General features: G+C 37.5%; 1 protein-coding gene across 1 annotated transcript in view; it reads left to right on the top strand.

Moving 5' to 3' along the window:
- The window catches only part of LOC130218551 (katanin-interacting protein), a 52,526-nt gene that overhangs the window by 25,794 nt on the left and 6,256 nt on the right, over window positions 1-20,476 (top strand). Inside the window, exons 14-23 of the mRNA XM_056450764.1 lie at window positions 620-1,397; window positions 3,614-4,327; window positions 7,264-7,472; window positions 7,612-7,681; window positions 10,677-10,854; window positions 12,816-12,981; window positions 14,354-14,544; window positions 15,923-15,987; window positions 17,332-17,442; window positions 19,113-19,252. Of these exons, the coding sequence (XP_056306739.1) occupies window positions 620-1,397; window positions 3,614-4,327; window positions 7,264-7,472; window positions 7,612-7,681; window positions 10,677-10,854; window positions 12,816-12,981; window positions 14,354-14,544; window positions 15,923-15,987; window positions 17,332-17,442; window positions 19,113-19,252 (2,622 nt within the window). The remainder of the gene's footprint in view (window positions 1-619; window positions 1,398-3,613; window positions 4,328-7,263; window positions 7,473-7,611; window positions 7,682-10,676; window positions 10,855-12,815; window positions 12,982-14,353; window positions 14,545-15,922; window positions 15,988-17,331; window positions 17,443-19,112; window positions 19,253-20,476) is intronic.

Below are 20,476 nucleotides of genomic sequence, written 5' to 3'. Positions count from 1 at the left end.
CAGTAGTCTTCCCTATGATTCTGAAGCCTACTAAGCCAGGCTGAGACAATTGCAAGGCTTTGCATTAATTTGTGGACTAGATTGAGACACAGGGAGCCTACGGTGTTGAACTTTGTCCTGATAATCTAAGGTTTTTCCCAATTTTACTCCATAGTGATTCAAATTCAATCGAATGAAGGCTTGAAATATTTCACTTGTGTGTACTGAACTAATATAACACACACGTTTCACTTTTTGAAACTAATTATTGAAATAAATGGATTTTCCCTCCATATTCAATTTTTTGGCACACACCACTAGTCTAATATTATTATTATGTAATTAAATTTTAAACATTATAAAATAATACATATTTATATAAAATGCAAAAAAATTTACTTTCTGTTATTTCATTATTATTGTGGTTGTTGTTGTTGTTGCTGTTATTGTTGTAATTATTATTATTATTATTATTATTATTATTATTATTATATGAATAAGGCTTTTTGTGTGCTAATATAAAAATTAATGTCATTTTTTACAGTATAAACCTCCACATGTGTTTGCAAATTCATAACACTAACATTCACTGATTATGAACGTGTGTGTGTGTGTGTGTGTGTTTTTATTTCCCTACCAGGATCTGGACGTGGGAGCTCGGCACGTCCGCTTATATGTGAACAGCACTCTGGTCTTTGAGGGTCAGCTGGAGAAAGGCTGCGGCAACCAGGTCTTCGACTACAGCACCACCATTGACCTCCAGGAACCACATTTCCCAGAATGCACCTCTCCAAACCCTGTCCCCTCAGCACACAATCTGCAAGACCATGACCCTCAGGAGGCTGCAGTAGAAGAAACAATCCAGGAGAGCCTCATAAACCCTGACATCTGCCAGACGGAAATGCAAAGAGACTCTGTAGAAATAAACACTCCTCCTTTAGATCTTACCTCACACTCAGGACGGAAACAGGAGATTTTGGAGCCGATGAAGACTGTGACCACGCAACCATCCTCCAGCCGGGTTCCTCACTGGCTACAACCGCTCGGAGCAGATCAAACCGAAGAGTCTGGAGATAAAGAGCGTCCTCCGTGGCTCCGGACGTCTGAACACAAATCCAAACGTTCAGTTCTTCCTGAGATCTCCTGCAATCCAGTGCGCGCCTGCAAAGAGGGCCCGCAGAAAACCGCATCCACTGAATTCAGCTCTGATTCGCTGGATTTGGACTCTGATTTGGGGCTGGAGAACAGGTCTGAGGTCAAACAGGAGCGGGACGAGCAGCACTTAAGCCAGCGGCTGGAGCAGGGTTTGGATCTGTGGGATGAGCAGAGAGTGGAGAGACCCATCAGTGGACGGAGAGGTTCAGCTCGATCTGTCAATAAAACGCAGCCAGTTCACAACAGCGACGTCATCATGACAGGTGCATTTCTGATTTCTTTGCAGAGCATACATCGATATTAACCATGCTGTTCACTGAATAAAGGGATTGCTGCTAAATTATTTCAAATAATTCATATATTGAATTTTAATCATGTTCAACTTGATTTGTTAGTTTAAATTCAGCCCAAATTAATTGTTTTCAACCACTTACCTTAAAAAAAAGTAAATCCAAGGAATAATCTTTAATTTTTTTAGTGTATGTACATTTTGACTCTACTAAAGCATAAAAATAGCTAAATATGTTAGCATAATATGTAAAACAAATATGCAGATCTTTAAGAAACATGATTAGACCTTGATTACACTGAATGCATTTATTGCAATGAGAAGCACTGCTTATACGCCCTTTACCCGCCTGCTGCGCATCGCATTTTTGCCGTTGCAAAGACAACCCTGAGCGGTAAAAATCGTGCTGCATCAGACGCGTCTTTCTCATTGTCCAGATTGTGCAGATTCTGAGTTATAAAAATCCACACAAGGAGGTTATTATTTAGCCAATAATATAGATATTACCAATATAAACATTAGCCCTTCCAGAAGCAACCCAGTATTGGGAAACATCCATGCGCAATCATTCACACACACTCGCCAATTTAGCTTAATCAATTCAGCGCATGTGTTTGAATTGTGGGGGAAACCGGAGCACCCCGAGGAAACCCACACCAACACAGGGAGAACATGCAAACTCCACATAAAAATGCCTACTGACCCAGCCGAGACTCGAACCAGCGACCTTCTTGCTGTGAGGCGACAGTGCTAACCACTGAGCCAGTGTGTCGCCCCTTAATTGTTCATTTAATCGTAAATTTAATTACTTGAGAAATATTATTATTATTATTATTATTCAGGAATAGTTTAATGTATTCAATATACAAATTCTGTTGTGCAGCATAATACAAATACAATATTTTAATGCAAACTAATTAAAACTAATTTTTTAATTTCTTAAAATGATCAAATCACTGAACTAATACATTAGTGTCTTGTTAAATAGCAAAAGATATTGATTAATACTGTAATAATAGTTTGACCACATTGCTTAACCCTTAACTCTTCGAGTCTTCATATCTCTGGATTAGCTTTGGCTTTGTGTGAAATGCTAATATTTGTTTTATTCTTTAAAGGGTTTTTTCGAGGTCACTTTGTTTTGTTTTTTTTAATGAAAATTCAGCAGAATAATATTTTTTTAAGGGTTATTCCTCAAAATACTGAACTATTAACTCTTTTGAGGTTAAAACATGCAATGTTGTTTAAAAATTAAATTAATTTAGGTTAATTTTGAATGCCAAAATAAATAATAAACTTTGTTCAGTAGAAGCTTTTAATAATAATCTTAAAAAAAAAATTTAAAGGCGCTTTACACAGCTTAAGGTAAGAATAAAAATGTTTAAAATGTCTACATTTCTATTTTTAATTTAGGTGCACTCAAATGCACACACTGTGAACTGTCAAGCGGTCTCTTAATCTTTTCCATAGCTGTGTAAATTCACTGGAAAATGTCAGAAAACGCCATCAACTAGCTCTCTGCAGTTCTCACATGGTCGCCCACTGAAGCTAAGCAGGTCTGCGCCCGGTCAGTACCTGGATAGGAGACCATATGGGAAAACTAGGTTGCTTCCAAAAGTGGTGTTAGTGAGACCAGCAGGGGGCGCTCAACCTGTAGTCTGTGTGGGTCCTATTGCCCCAGTATATTGATGAGGACTCTATCCTACTCAGTGAGCGCCGTCTTCCAGATGAGACGTTAAACCGAGGTCCTGACTCTGTGGTCATTAATAATCCCAGGATGTCCTTTGAAAAAGAGTAGAGGTTTAACCCCGGCACCCTGGCCAAAGTTGTCCACTGGCCTCTGTCCATCATGACCTCCTAACCATCCACATATCATGATTGGCTTCATCACTCTGTCTCCTCTCCACCAATCAGCTGGTGTATGGTGTGCGGTCTGGCGCTATATGGCTGCCGTCGCATCATCCAGATGGATGCTGCACACTGGTGGATGAAGAGATTCCCCCAAAAATGTGTAAAGCTCTTTGAGTGTCCAGAAAAGCGCTATATAAATGTAAGGAAGTATTATTATTTGAAAACTATGTTGATATACATGCGTATATGGTGGGATTTTTTTCGGTGACCTTTTCAAAAATGAATTGCGCAGATTGGTTTGCAGCTAATCATCTCCTCTATTTCCTCTCGTCTCCACAGAGGAAAGCAGCCCATCATCATCATCATCAGTACGCAACAGAAGACCCAAACCCCCCTGGTGCCATTCAGACGACCCCTTAATGGAGTCCTGGGACTCTTTAACCAAATTCAACCAGTGTCAGCGAGGGCGAATCTCCAACATGGGGCTGGAGGGAGATATTTTCGACGAGTTTCTTCAGCGTCAGCCTCGTCCTGCACCCATGGCTGCTCACTCTCCAGCTCTCCCAGATTCAGACGACCCAGAGGACGACCCTCACGAAGACTTCGAGATCCCGGTTCTCCCGCAGGGTCGACACCTCGTTTTTAACATACTGTCCACATGGGGCGACCGGCATTATGTGGGTCTGAATGGCATCGAGATCTTCTCCTCCAGCGGTGAGCCCATCACACCCGTCCACATCACTGCTGACCCGCCCGATATCAACATTCTTCCTGCATACGGGAAAGACCCTCGAGTGGTCAAAAACCTGACCGACGGCGTCCACCGCACCCAAGATGACATGCACCTCTGGCTGGCTCCCTTCACGCCGGGACGCAGGCATGTGGTCTGCATGGATCTGGGTGGCAGATGTTGCCTGGCTATGATCCGTGTCTGGAATTACAACAAGTCTAGGATTCACTCGTTCAGAGGAGCCAGAGAGATGGAGATGCTTCTTGATGGCCGCTGCATCTTTCGTGGAGAGATCGCTAAAGCTTCGGGAACACTCTCAGGAGGTATGGATCAACATATAACACTAAACATATGACGCCCCAAGTCTAGGGGAAAACAACATGGCCGTAATAAACGGATAAACAAATGTGTTGGGGTGGTGGATTTCCCAAACAAAACAAAAACGTAATACAAAAGACCCCCCTCGGTCCAAAACCAAACTCGGACACTCAGTTGAGAGTAATTGAATAGATTTATTATAGAAAAAAGTATTAAATTGAAATAAGCATCTCTTCAGGGTGGCCACAGGCCAAAATAACAAACAAAAGTCTATAAAGTAGACTTTTAATCTATAAAGTAAATGCACTAAATTACCTAGAAATATTTAAAGAAGAATACAGGAAGCTCACCTTACTCCCTAAACATAAACATAGTCAAAAGTAAACAAATAAATAGGCAGGCCACCCCTACAAGCTCAAACTCTCAAAAGATGTTAAACGTATGAACAAAGGGAACAAGTTTGAATGTTGGTCGTCAGCCGGAGAGGTAAGGGAAATCCAGGAGCTCCACTCCCAGCACAAATGAGCTCGCCGAACCCTGCCGGAAGCTCCTTTTTATACAGACCTCCAAGTCCAGCAGCCAATCAGAAGACGAGATCACGCCAAAATGGGAGCCTATGGGATAACAGGAAAAACAGCAAGAAGGCGGGACAAAGAAAAAGACATGCAATACGCAATAATAAATAAATAAACTTCAGTCGTAACACTACATCATATATTAGGAATGAAATACAGTGGGCTTGTAAGGGATAATGTACATGTTGCTGAATGTGCAGAATAAATCTCTGAATAAATATTTGTCAGCTGTCTATTATGCTGCTTATAACTTGGCTAATTACAAAATTAACCAATTTTATGCGGACAGTGCTCAACATATGAGTACACCACTCACAAGTCTCTCTTTTAAATGAATATTTTCTACAGGGTGCTTTACTATATAATATTTGTACATGTATGTCAGATTAGTCTTTACTGGAGCTCATCTAACAAAATAACTTGCAATAAGGGTCTAATAAGGAATAGCCCAAATGTAAATGTTGGGGGAAAAAACTTAATAAAAGATGAAAAATCAAGAGAGACAAAAATATATGTGAAAGGTTTTAATAATTCATATGAAATAAATATATTAGCTTTCTATTTCTAAAGATGTTCGGTCACTAAAATATTATGTTAATCAACATATCTGTTCAATAATATGTCAAATGCACTGAAATATATTGCCTGTATTCACTGAGAAATTTATAAAAATGTTCATTTTCAAAATGGGGTGATTCGGCTACATATGTTATGTTATGTTTAATATATTATCTTATATTTAATTGGTTATCAGGGAGTAATATACTTTGGAAAGTCATGATTGACCAATCAGAATAAAGTATTCAAGACAGCTCTGTAGTAATTATTTATAAACTTCTGTCATATCATGAACATAGACAATCACAATATCTTAAAATAAAACTTCAGTTTAACTTAAACGGTCAGGAAATAATGAAATAATAGAGTGTAATATGTATGTGTAAGCATGTGTAAGTCAAACTTTATTTTAAGGATTAGTTGTATAGTAACCGTTAATCCCAGTCTTTCTTTGGACTGAAATTAATTTTGAGATGCAGATATTTTGAGATAAACTCTTAATAAATTGAATGACTTTAAAATAGATTTGAAAGACATTTTAAAGTTGTTTGACCTTACATTAAGTAATATAACAAATGATTGTAAATTAAATGTTATTTTTTTTTACATTTTGCTAAGTACATTACAGTTGACACATGCTGGATATGTAATTTGTTATTCTGTGAGGAATATAAACCTTTTTATTAACATTAGATCGTGTTTTTAAGATGAAGGACTGTCTAATTGACAAGCTTACAAATTAATTGCATTCCTGTGGCTCAAATGTTGTATGTAACATGGGGAGTGACACAGACAACTGAGGTTGAGGATCCACGTGCAGGTTTATTCAAAGTCAGGGAAGCAATGGTCAACACAGGTGCAAACAGATGTATAAAGGCAGTCCAGAATCGTAGTCAAATACAGGCGAGAGGTCAGAAGGCAGGCAGCAGACAGGGAGAACTAGGTAAACAAGACTAGGGTCAAAACACAGGAAAACAAGACTAAGGAATTGTCACTTTACAGATAACAAGACTCGGCAAAGGAAGTGAGTGTGTTTGCTGTTTAAATAGTGTGTGTAATCAGTTTTTGACAATCCTCAGCTGGTGCAAGTGTAATCAGTCAAAATGAGGAAGCATGTGTGTTTGTGAATGGAGTGCATGTATGAAAATGTAGTCCATGAATGGCGGATTTGTAGTCCATAGGTTATTGTGAAGGTGAGTGCTTACCAGCAACCTCTGGTGGTTAGAGATCGCTGGTAATCATGACATTGTACTAGTGACTCAAATATCATGGTTGCATTTCAATAGGAATGCATGAACTGCTAATAGTGAATAAGTGAAATTTCTGCAATGAAACTCCATGTGCTCGCAGACTAATAGGTCACCACATCTGCTCCTGCGTCATTAGCTACATGGAGCAGGACATTGGTTGCTGTCACCCCGGCGGCTAATGACCTTGCTCCTCATCAGTTTAAAAGCTTCACGTCATCTTATGTTGTCAAGCTGTGGCATGTTTTCAGAGACCCTCCTCTACCCTAGCTCCACCTGTGTTTAGATCTGCTACGGGGGGTTACGCATATTATGATTGCAGCAGCAGCGTGTTATATTCTCACACGGCATGTCTATGTATATACTAGCAGTGGCAGGTCTCGGTACCCGCTCTGTCATAATAATCAAAGCAGCAGCGTAGCAGATCTATTCCCCCACGATTAAATACTTCAACATTGCCATATATATATTCATTACCATACTAAATCCTGAGAGTGTTTGTGACCGAAATGTAAATATAATTGAATGCCAGCATGAATTTCATCATGTTTTGTGTTTCAGCACTGGATCAGTTTGGCGACACCATCCTCTTTACCACGGATGATGAGATCCTGGAGGCCATGGCGCAGTTTGATGACACGTTTGGCAGTGAGATGGAGACGAGCGGGCCGAGTGTAGAAGAAGAGGAGCTCCAACGGCCTCAGACGGCTGATGGGGAAGGAGAGGAGAGGCCGTTCACACAGGCCGGCTTCAGGAACTACCAGACGCCGGTGAGGAGCAGGCGTAAAGCAGACGTATTATGCAAAAGCACTTTTATAAGGGGTTGTTTATTTAGTCATTGTATTTTGGGCTGAACTTCACATGTTATATATATACAGACTAAATCTAAAACTTTGTATGTTGTCATAGATGGATATGGAGTGTGTCCCCGCAGCAGAACCCTGTGCTGATACTGGAGCTGGACTTTATACTGGCAGCAGTGAGTATCAGTAAATCACTTATAATCAATCAGTAGATAACTAAAGATCAGGGAGTTATCACCATAGACTGTAAAATATATGGACGTAGTATCCGTGACGTCACCCATAGGTTTCTGAACACTGCAAAAGAAGCTACAAGTAAGCGCGGCCAACCGTCGCCATTTTGTTTGCGCGTCATCGCACCCACGGCAGGATACCAAACAAGGACAAAGAGGCGGAGAGTGGGCGGAGCTACAGACACCTGCTGACACTTTGCTTAGACCTGGCAGACAGACTTTATTTTGGGAGAAACCCTTGATACTGTATTATCTGCGACTCGTTTGTGTTCTGACCACATGTGCTTGGCTGTACACTATATCAGTAAAGGGTTTAGACTTTTAAAATCACTGTTGTAACACATTGAGCCACTAAACATTGTTCTCATGATGTTTTTCTACAGGAGGAAAACGCGAAATACGTCCAAACACTTCAGATATAGTCTGAGTTAGTAAATGCAAGACTATTGATGAAATCCAGCATAACACTGTATGACAACGCTTCAGATGACTGTTCTAGAGCCTACAGCTAATCAATCTGTCACATTCTGGAGTGCTTTACGGGTCTAAAGAAAAATATAAATGATAAATGATCTTAAATAAAACAAATACATTTATAGAGATGGTATACAAGTATATAACTTTACTCACATGGGAAACGGAGGCCACGTGAATGGTTTGTGAGCACAATTAAGTGCACACAGCATCCCATATCATCTGACTGTGTAAAGCCACATAAAACAAAAGAAAAATATGATGAATATGCCGAGATCAGTGGCTAATCTGCCGGATTCAGCTGAGGTGAAGTGACGGCGACCAGCGAGACCTAGCTGTCACTCAAGTGGCCACGCCCTTAATTATGCAAACTTAATATAACCTAATATAAAGGAAACGGATGAGCTATAAAAAAATTCACCCCCCTCACAGTTGTCATGGAGGGTAATAATAGCTATATGAACCAAAATCGTTCTTTGTACCAGGCTGTAAACACCTTTTTTTTCTGCTGTAAAGTTGGCCATTCTAACAGTGGGCTCAATTGCAATTTGCTCTATTATGGAGCCAGGACTAGCGGAATTTTGATGAATTGCAGTTTCAGTTACTTCCGTGTTGGCTTCCAGAGGGAGAGCGGGAGGTTGCCGCTTGGTTATCACACACACATGCACCACTCATGGCTTAACAGTTTTTGTACATTTTCCATTGTTGACCAGTTGCAGTTTCTTTGGCTCTATTACATTTATTATTTATTTATTATTAATTACAATTATGAACTGTTTTTCTGGCTTCAGTTTTTCTTCTGGATTTAAAAATAATACAGCAATTAGCTCAGTTAACTTACAAGATAGTAGTTTAGTTTTTCTTTAGCTGAAGCTGTGGTTCTTAGTCTTTCATAAAAATTCAAGTCTTTAGCAATTTAAGAGTAAAAAAGACACTTACAGGCCAAATAAAATGAATAGCTCCTGACAATAAACTGAGGTCTTGTGAAGTGAAACGGTTGGTTTGTGAAAGAACTTTATTACCTTAAATTTACACCATTTACTAATAGTTTTGGTTGAACTTTGGTTGAAAGTTCAGCTGTGAAGAAAATCATCTTTTGTAAGCTGCTTCGACAGAACTGTGTGTATAGTGTATCTACAGTCATACTGGGGTGATAAAGACAATAAGTCTTTTTTATTTTTTATTTTTATTTCCTGATGTTAAAATAGCATCCAAATGCCTGCCATTTTGAGGCTGACCGCAACGTGACGTAGGAGTGCGGTTTTTCCGCCCACCGATTTGATTGACAGCTGCGTATTACCATGTCTCCGTCGTAAGGTGTATAATCATATCAACAAGACAGGATGTGCGCAAAGCAACTGAGATTAAAAGATCTGGTCACTGGTTCAAGCCTCGGCTGGGTCAGTTGGCTTTTCTATGTGGAGTTTGCATGTTCTCCCCGTGTTGACATGTGTTTCCTCCGGGGTGCTCCAGTTTCCCCCACAAGTCCAAAGCGTGCTACAATATAGGTGAATTGGGTAAGCTAAATTGTCCGTAGTGTATGTGTGTGAATGAGTGTGTATGGATGTTTCCCTGTACTTGGTTGCTGAAAGGGCATCCACTGCATAGAACATGTGCTGGATAAGTTGGCGGTTCATTCCACTGTGGTGACCCCAGATAAATAAAGGGACTAAGCCGAAAGAAAATGAATGAATGATTATTATTAATATTACTACTACTACTCTTATTTTGAGTACATTCTTCTGGACAATAAATCCAAACTCTTATTTTGACAGGTTGACTTCATTCAAGTATTTTATTTATATTTAATGTACATTATTAGCCCTTTTCCCTTTACCAAGTGATGTTCAACAGGGACTTTTCCACAGTATTTCCTAATATATTTATATAGGAGTTATTTCTTTCAGTTTGGCTGGAATAATAATAAAAATTAAATAATTTCTGCGGTCAATATTATTAGCCCCCCTAGAGAAATTATTATTTTGGATTGGCTACAGAACTAACCACTGTTGTCCAATGACTTTTATGATTAACCTAATTAACTTAAGGGCTGATCATTTTGTTTTCATCTGTGGACAGTGTATGAATACACTTCATTGAACATGTACACGTAGATATCACTTATATACTATATATCTGCAGGCTACCTATGCTTATATATAATAATTTGAACTTTTAAATGCTATTAGTTGCTAGTTAATTAGTTAAAGTTATTAGTAACTAATACATTTATGGTAACTAATAACCTTCACTTTTCCGGATGATTTGTTGATTGTAATGAAATAATGTGCACCTTTCGTAAAGCTGCTTTAAAACAGCCATTATTGTGAAATCACTATATAAATAAACTGGAATTGAATATATGACATGACAATAGTTAAATGACTAAAATTAGCTTTGCATTGGTGTGTTTTTCTCATTGTGTGAGATGTGCTTTACAGGTCAACACTTTTTGTGTTTGCAGTTGTTCGGCTGAGTGTGATGTCATCGTGGGGTGACCCTCATTATGTGGGTCTGACAGGGTTAGAGGTGGTCGGTCAGGGGGGTGAGAGTATTCCTATTGACGTCTCTATGGTAACAGCATCACCCCGTGACCTCAATGACCTTCCTGATTACAACAATGACCTTCGAACTCTGGACAAGTCAGTGAATCTGGGTTTTTGCTAGAAGGGATACAGCTGCGGAAGAGAATTATTTATTAAATTACCCATTAATTGTATTTTATTAACGTATACCTCAAGCCTAAACAATCACAGTAATGTAAAAACAGTAATTATACAGAGTATTATTCATATTTTTTTATTAGGTTAACCATTAAATTGTATTTTATTAACATCTACACCTACCCCTACCTTCTCAGTAATGTACAAACAGTAATTATACAGGGTATTGTTTATATTATTTATTAAATTACCCATTAGATTGTATTTTATTAACATCTACCCCAGTGGTGTAGTCGGGCCTATACGCATGTATACTCAGTATGCCTACTTTTTTCCACTAGCTGTTTGGGAATTACAACTTCTGAGGATCAATAATTGCGTATACCCTCGGTATACTCACTTGTTTTGCTGATTAGACTTGCCTAATTTACGTATATTCGCATCCCTTAACTGTATACCAAATGGTTTTTTTAACTCTCATCTTAATTTGTTGCAATTGGTGCATTTTTGTTTACATTTTGCGCCATTTCCCGCCCCCTGATGACCTCAGCAGCTGTGAGAAAATTTAGTGAGTTTTTCAAAGTCAACTGAATGATGTCTCGCTGAAACGTTCAGGTAAAATGATCAAACAGCATGGGCGGGTTGGGTGGGTAATAGTACACCACCTTTTTTTTTTTTTTAGGACTACACCACTGATCTACCCCTAAACCCAACCCTCACAGTAATGTAAAAACAATAATTATACAGAGTATTATTCACAATATTCATTAAATTACCCATTAAATTGTATTTTATTATCATCTACCCCTAAACCCAACCTTCACAGTAATGTAAAAACAGTAATTATACAGAGAATTATTCATATTATTGATTAAATTACACATTAAATTGTATTTTATTAACATCTACCCCTACCCCAACCATAAACGAACCCTCACAGTAATGTAAAAACAGTAATTATATAGAGTATTATTCATGTTATTGATTAAATTACCCATTAAATTGTATTTTATTAACATCTACCCCTAAACCCAACCCTCACAGTAATTTAATAAACAGTAATTATACCGAGTATTATTCATATTATTTATTAGATTACCCTTTAATTTTATTTTAATAAGGCCTACCCCTACCAAAACCCTCACAGTCATGTAAAAACAGTAATTATACAGAGTATTATTCATATTGTTTATTAAATTACCCATTAAATTGTATCTTACTAATATCTACCCTACCCCAACCCTAAATGCAACCATCACTGTAAGGTAAAAACAGTAATTATACTGAGTATTATTCATATTATTGATTAAATTACACATTACATTGTATTTTAATAACATCTACCCCTTCCCCAACCCTCACAGTAATGTAAAAACAGTAATAATGCAGAGTATTATTCATATTATTGATTAAATTACACATTACATTGTATTTTAATAACATCTACCCCTTCCCCAACCCTCACAGTAATGTAAAAACAGTAATTATACTGAGTATTATTCATATTATTGATTAAATTACACATTACATTGTATTTTAATAACATCTACCCCTGAACCCAACCTTCACAGTAATGTAAAAACAGTAATTATACAGAGTATTATTCATATTATTGATTAAATTACCCATTACATTGTATTTTATTAACATCAACCCTACCCCAACCATCACAGTAATTTAATAAACAGTAATTATACAGTGTATTATTCATAATATTGATTAAATTACACATTACATTGTATTTTAATAACATCTACCCCTGAACCCAACCCTCACAGTAATGTAAAAACAGTAATTATTGTTGTACAGTGTCACAAATATTATGCTGTATTGATGTGTCAGCAGCTGTATCCCTTCTCGACTCACTTCTACTCTTATTTCACTCTGTATATCAGGTTTTAAAATGTATTTTAGGTAATCCGTTCTTCTTCCTCTTTCAGGTTGTTTGACGGAGTGAACATCACGACGGATGATAAGCACATGTGGCTGATTCCCTTCACATCCGCTTCCGAACACACACTCACTGTGCAGTTCACTGAGCCGCAGACCATCGCAGGATTCAGAATGTGGAACTACAACAAATCTCCTGAAGACTCCTACAGAGGGGTGAGGACGCCGTCTGGCCTTATTATTCAGGAAGTATCACAGATGGGCATTTAGCAGAAATATTTAATGCTAAGGAAAAATTAATCGCGATTAGTCGCATCCAAAACACAAGTTTGTTTTGACATAATATCTGTGTGTGTACTGTGTATGTTTATTATGTATAAATAAACACAGGCATGCATATATTTGAGAAAATGTACATTTATATTTAGATATATAATATATGTGGGGCGGCATGGTGGCTCGATGGTTAGCACTGTGGCCTTACAGCAAGAAGGTCTCTGATTTGAGTCCCGGCTGGGTCAGTTGACATTACTGTGTGGAGTTTGCATGTTCTCCCCGTGTTGGTGTGGGTTTCCTCAGGGTGCTTCGGTTTCCCCCACAGTCCAAAGACATGCGCTATAGTGAATTGGGTTAGTGGGTTGGATTGGTGTGTGTGAATGAGTGTGTATGGGTGTTTCACAATACTTGGTCGCAGCTGGAAGGGCATCCGCTGTGTAAAACATGTGCTGGAATAGTTGGTATATTTTACATCCAGAAGTTTTAGTTGGGGTTTTAATTTTCGTGCATCCTTCGTTTTTTCTTGATTTAAATACAGTTTAAGTTGGTGCCAATAGCCTAGTGGTTAGTGCGTTGACATAAAGCACCCAGGTGCTCGCGGCGACCCGAGTTCGATTCCCGGCTCGAGGTCCTTTGCTGATCCTTCCCCTCTCTCTGCTCCCCACACTTTCCTGTCTTTAAATCTCCACTGTTCTATCAATAAAGGTGGAAACCCCTATACAAATAATTTAAAAATAAAAATTAATAAATATATACAGTTTAAAGAGAGGAATGCTACTTTGTTGTTTGGTTTTTTTTAATAAAATGGTATTTTTGACATTTCCAAACATGCTTATTAAGCTATATTCTTAACAAGTTTATTGGTAATATCCTGAGTTACTGATAGTGACGGTTTCCTCATGGCATGTGATAATGTTTCACTAAATTAACGTTTTGATTCGATTCACAATATGTTTTTTCCACTATTATTATTATTATTATTATTATTATTATTATTATTACAAAATGAGATTATAGAAAAGACATTATACAGGTAATAATAAGCTGTCCTTTTTTCTCAGGCTGTTGCAGTGTATTTCTTTGTGAATTTAAAATATAAAAAACTAAATAAAGTTAAAATGTCAAAATATATTTGAAATATAATAATAAATGCAGGTTTTACTTTTGTTTCTTCAGTGTTTTTCATAGATTCAGTTCGGTTATGGCCTGAAAAGTTTTTGTTATTGTTAAATTATTGTATTTTTTTGCATAACTATTAGACTCATTGTGGTCTGTATTTTTACTCACATGCACCTGTGTGTTTCTCCTCCAGGTGAAGGTTGTGCATGTGTTCCTGGATGAAGTGTGTATTTCTCCACTGGAGGGTTTCCTCATTCGTAAGGGTCCAGGGAATTGCCACTTTGACTTCGCACAGGAGCTTCTGTTCATAGATTACCTTCAGTCAAACCCCAGCAGTGCGGCCTACAGCAGATCACTCACTGCAGACGACACACGTGCTCACCGGTACATCAGAGTTTTGATATTGTCTCTTTTGTTTTTTTTTTATTTATTTATTTTTTTGCGCTTGAAGATCCTGTGAAATATATCAATTAAAATAAAGTTTTTAGATGGTAGTTTTAGGATATCTATAGACTAGTGTGCTCCAAACAGTGACGAAATTCACATTTAGAAGATCTAAAACTGATATAAACATTGTCTAAAGCTTGCAGTTTGTCACCTCATACTTCAGTTTCTCGTGAAATATTCTGACCAATCAAATGCTCTCTAGTGACATGCCCCGCCCCCTTCAAATTGCTTTTCATTTGCTTTTCATTTCATCCGCTTGAACTCAACCACTCTTACTGGCAGAGCGGTGATTAAAACAAAACGCTATTGGCTGGTTTTTAAAAGGGGGAGGAGCTACTGTATACTTTATACCATTGTTTCTCAACCACGTTCCTGGAGGACCACCATGTTTTGGATGTCTCCTTTGTCTGTCATACCCATTACAGGTCTTTCATTGTCTGCTAATGAGCTGATGATCCGAATCAGGTGTGTTTGGTTAAGGAGACCTGGTAAATGTGCTGTGCTGGTGGTCCTCCAGGAACGTGGTTGAGAAACACTGCTCTATATTCTCTCTTCATGTTTCAGACGTCAGACACTGAATAAAAATGCATGTTTCAATGCACTTTATGGGACCTTTAATGAAATAGTTCACCCAAAATTGATAATTATAATTCATGACTTTTATTATGACTTTTTAAATGTTATCCTGGCTCTTATCCATGCTATAATTGTGTTGCATAGTGACTTTTATTTTGAAGCTTTTTAAAAGTGCATAAAACTGTCATCAAACTATCTTATATATCATCAGGGGGTATCGTATGTCCTATGAAGCGAATGTACATGTAGTTGTACGATAAATATTAAATTTTTTAAATTATAAACTCTAATCAATTGTAGCGGCAGCTGAATGCATGTTATGTGTGACTGACTTATATACTTATAACAATTTGCGATGTAAGGTTAATTTAATATTGGTTAGGAATGAATTATCACACAGTTTGTTTACTGAAGAAGTCAAACTGTGAACTATCAAACTTTACTATCAGAGGTAAGTGATTGGAGTTTATAAGTCAACAATTGCGTATAATTCTGTTACAAAAACACATTGATACGCTTCATAAGGTTAGTGTTACGATGAATTTATGCTCTTTTTGGAAGCTTCCAAATAAAAGTCACTATCCAACACCATTATACAGCATGGTGTGTAGACTGTGTTCAAAAAAGTCATGTACACTGACTATGGCTTGAGGGAGGAGTAAATTATGGGGTAATTTTCATTTTTGGGTGAACTTTTAAATGTGGCACGTGGTGATCGTCTATTTGTGTGTGTTCTCAGGGCTGGGAATCGGAGAGCTGAGATGGCCAGTATGGATTATGAAGCTCCATTAATGCCGTGTGGATGTATCCTGACTTCTGCTTATTATGTGTTATGAGTTAATTTACTTTCATTTTAAATATCCTGCTGATTCTTGTGTCAGAAGCCAAATTAGTAACAGAATCAATCATATAAATGTGAGATCACACTCAAACTGGCCATTTTCCATGCATAATAAAGGTACATTAGCATTAACATAATTAATTAATTAATTATATTATTATCAATATTATAAATAATTAATTAATTAATTTATTTATTTATTATTTATATATTAATATATTATTATTATTATTAATTAATTAGCATTTTATTAACATTAGTCTATTTTTACATAAGTCTGACAAATAATAACTATGTATTATATAAAACATGATGCTAGTTTCTTATATCTCTCATCCAAAGCCTTCTATTGTGTTTTGATCTTTGCAATATTGCAAAGCATTGTTGTTTGGCTACTTTATTATCGAGAATTTGTATTGGGACAATGTTGGATCTGTATGCCATTGGTCTAATTAGTTGCCCTGTGTCTCATCACTACGCTGAAATGAGTTATTTCACAGCTACAACCATCACAAATCACATCGAAACACAACAGAAGGCTTTGGATGGGATATGTAAGAAACTAGTGCTACACACAGGAGCGGTTTGAGGACAGAAACCTGACAAAGTCTCATATACAACATCTGAACAGTGGCTTTAGGTGTGGGAACTCTAGCATAAGTTAAACTAGTAGACAGTAATGCACACCACATATCATGGCTATATCACCACCTTCTCTGTGCATTATTAATGTATCATATTACTACATATGTGTTTTATGTGTTATATATGCTAGGAAATATTTGTAGCTGGTAAATATTTTCAGTTAATCAGCTATTGGCCCAAATGAACAATGCATTAAGACTGCACACTGATAGCCTGCAAGTGTAATTTATATACATTTTCATTTAGTCTCATGGTAAGAAGTATTTATTCAGCTTGTCTATAGATGAAAATGTAGCTAAAAGTAGTCATTTGCCACTTGTATACGTTTTATTTAACAATATATCAGAAAAACAAAAGGATTTATTGTTGTTCCTTGTGTTAGATATCCTAACCTGATCCCATAGGCAACCATGACTGCTTTATGTTTTGACACCGTTTCATATCAGTTCCATATTAATTCATATACATGAGGATTTTTTTTCTTCCAGATATTAAATATGAATTCCCATCCCTAAATATGAATAGTCACTGATGCAAGGCACATTAGATTGTACAAATTCATTCCAGTGAGACACTTATAATTCATCAAAACATCAAATAGTCACCATTTACCAAGATATTGTGTTGGAGCTCCGTTTTTTCCTTGACTGAATGTGTATCAGTCATCTTCCAGCTGCAGTTGTTGACGACGTGGGGTGGTCCATACTACATCGGCCTCAATGGACTGGAGTTTTATGACCAGAATGACCAGAAGATCCCGCTCAGTGACAACAGTATCCTCTTTATGTGACATTTCTATGAATCTGAATGGAATAAAACTGCAACAGTGACGTTTATACTGAACTGAATCAGTTTTCATTTAAAGGGACAGTTCACCCAAAATTTTAATGTACTCACTGTTTACTCTACATTAAGTGGTACCTTTAAACTCCCCATGAAATCAAAACGAATCAGGTTGATTTTGCTAGCTCGCATTGCTATTTTTGTGGTTAAAAATTTATCTGTGCATGTCATTAAGAAAAATAAAATAGTTTGCCCTTTTAATCGTTAATTGCAATCTGAAAATGCACTTCCTGTTTGTTTTCAGTTAGATTCTCAGATTACGTCTGTCTGAGGTAATGGGTGTGGCTAACATACTTAACCACGCCCCCTCCAGCTGTCAGTTTTGACAACAAACTGCACTGATGAGGTGGAGGAGGAGTCTGTTAGGTTGTAATAACTCTCCCCAAACGTTTTTCCCAATCTTTCCTAATGAAATGCCTACTTTACTACATCCAATCAGCTTGCAGCACAAAAAACAAGCCACGCCCACTGTTTTCTTATTTAATATTTCGTTACTTTAGGAACTCTTTCACAATAATAGTAAATAATAATACAATTTAAAAAACAGTCGCAGCTTCTGATTCATGCAAACTTTAAGTTTCTTTCTTTACAAGTTAAACACAAATGAAGATATTTTGAAGAAAGCTGAAAACCTGTAACCATTGACTTGCATAGTAGGAAAAACAAATACTATGAAAGTTGATAGTTACTGTTTTCCGTCTTTCTTTAAGCCAGTGGTCTTAAACTCTGTTCCTAGAGGGCTGCAGCACTGCAGAGTTTAGCTCCAACCACCTCCAACTCACATCTGCTTATTAGTCTCTAGTAGTCTCGAACACCTTGATTAGATGGATCAGCTGTGTTTGATTAGGGTTGGAGCAAAACTGTGCAGAGCTGCGGCCCTCCAGGAGTCCAGTTTGAGGCCCATGTTTTAAAACATCCTCCACTGTGTTCAACAGAAGAAACTCTTAAAGGTTTGAAATGAGTCAAGGATGAGTAAATGATGACTGAACCTTCATTTTTGGGTGAGCTATGCCTTTATTAAACTACATTACTCTCTATTCTGCCTGAATTGCTGCATGTTCCACTATCAGACATATTGATGGGATGTGATCTGTGTTTATCTGCTATGACACAATGTATGTTGTGAAAAGCACTGTAGAAATCAAGGTTTATTGAACGCTAATATTAAGTGGCACGGTGGCTTAGTTGTTAGCACTGTGGCCTCACAACAAGAAGGTCGCTGGTTCGAGTCCCGGTTGGATCAGTTGGCATTTCTGTGTGGAGTCAGCATGTTCTCCCCATGTTGGCATGGGTTTCCTCTGGATGCTCTGGTTTCCCCCACAGTCCAAAGACATGTCCTATTGGGGAATTGATTAATTAAATTAGCCGTAGTGTATGAGTGTGTGTGTATGTGTGTGAATGAGTGTGTATGGGTGTTTCGCAGTATTGGGTCCGCTGTGTAAAACATATGCTGGAATTGATGGAGGTTCATTCCGCTGTGGCAACCCCCGATAAATTAGGGAGTAAGCCGAATGAATGAATGAATGAATGAACACAAACACATCACTCAAGACCCTTTACAGCTCTACAACACGACTTTTCTTAACAGTTTGTCACACAGACATCGCTGCATTCCCTGACAGTGTGAATGTGTTGGATAACGTGTGTGGTGATGTTCGCACGCCAGATAAACTGATTGATGGAGTTAATAACACTCATGATGGCCGACACATGTGGCTAGCGCCGGTGCTGCCGGGACTGGTGAGAAATATTGAGCTTTGCTGAAACATCCTAGGAATCATCTGGAGTTTGTAAACTGTGGGGATGTCATGATCGACTGATTCACAATCTGATTTTCTTACTATTTTAATACATTTTTTTTAAAGGGGGACCTATTATGCCCCTTTTAACAAGATGTAAAATAAGTCTCTGATGTCCCTATAGTGTAGTGAAGTTTCAGCTCAAAATACCACACAAATAATATTTAATAACGCTCTGAAACTGACCCTTTTAGGCTTTGATCCTAACTGTGCTGTTTTGGTGACTGTCGCTTTAAATCCAAATGAGATTGTGTTCAGAAAAGGCGGAGCTACAAATGCCTGCTCGTCAGCATAGTGGCAGATTCAAAACATGACTAATGTTATCTGATTCTCAGAATGCGTCAGTCTATGGAGACTCCTGTCGCTGGTCATTTGTGCTTCATCTAAAACTCCACATTTATAATCCTCTCAGTCACTGACATTAACTTCAGCAGCTCAAACACTAATGGTGGACGGCTGCTTCTCACTCAGGGCTAATTATGCTAATGAGGGAGAAATGGTCACAAATGGGTGGGGTTTGCCCCTCTGATGACACGTACAAAGGGAAAATGTCAATCAAAGTGTTTCTGCAGACTGTTTCTATCAAGTCTGATTATAAAAGAAATTAACTGATACATTTTACCATTAGAGGCTGGCTATATTCACACACCTGTGTTTAAACCCCTTATAAAGTGATTTTTGCATAATGTTTATTTACATTTAATATATTAATAATATATATCATATATTTATATTTAAGTCAGTATACAGCAAATAAAAAGTGTGCTTCAATAGGCTATTTCTGCATGTTTCTTTGTGAAACTGATAAATAACAACTAAAATTAAATTTAAAATAAACCCAAATAAGTCTTACAAATATATAAAATCTTTTCATATAAAAACAACCAATGCCTGTGTTGTTTCCAATTAAAATTAGAGGCAGACACTGCATTTTAATTATGATCTTAGCAAAGATTCAGGATGGCCCGTTTTTAATCTAAATCAGAATATAATTTCTAGATTTGAAGCAAAAACAATAGTCTGACTTTAGTTTTGTGAAACTATTGGACTTAAAATATCTGATGGAAACAGCAGATGAGCTGCAGATTCAGTCTCTGCCAGCAGGAGGCGCTTTTGAACAGCAGTGAAATCCTGCTGCTTAGGTTACGCCGGTAAACAAAGCAGC

Source organism: Danio aesculapii, chromosome 24, assembly GCF_903798145.1.
Source record: "Danio aesculapii chromosome 24, fDanAes4.1, whole genome shotgun sequence".
NCBI lineage: Eukaryota > Metazoa > Chordata > Actinopteri > Cypriniformes > Danionidae > Danio > Danio aesculapii.
This window is presented reverse-complemented; position numbering and strand designations above follow the sequence as displayed.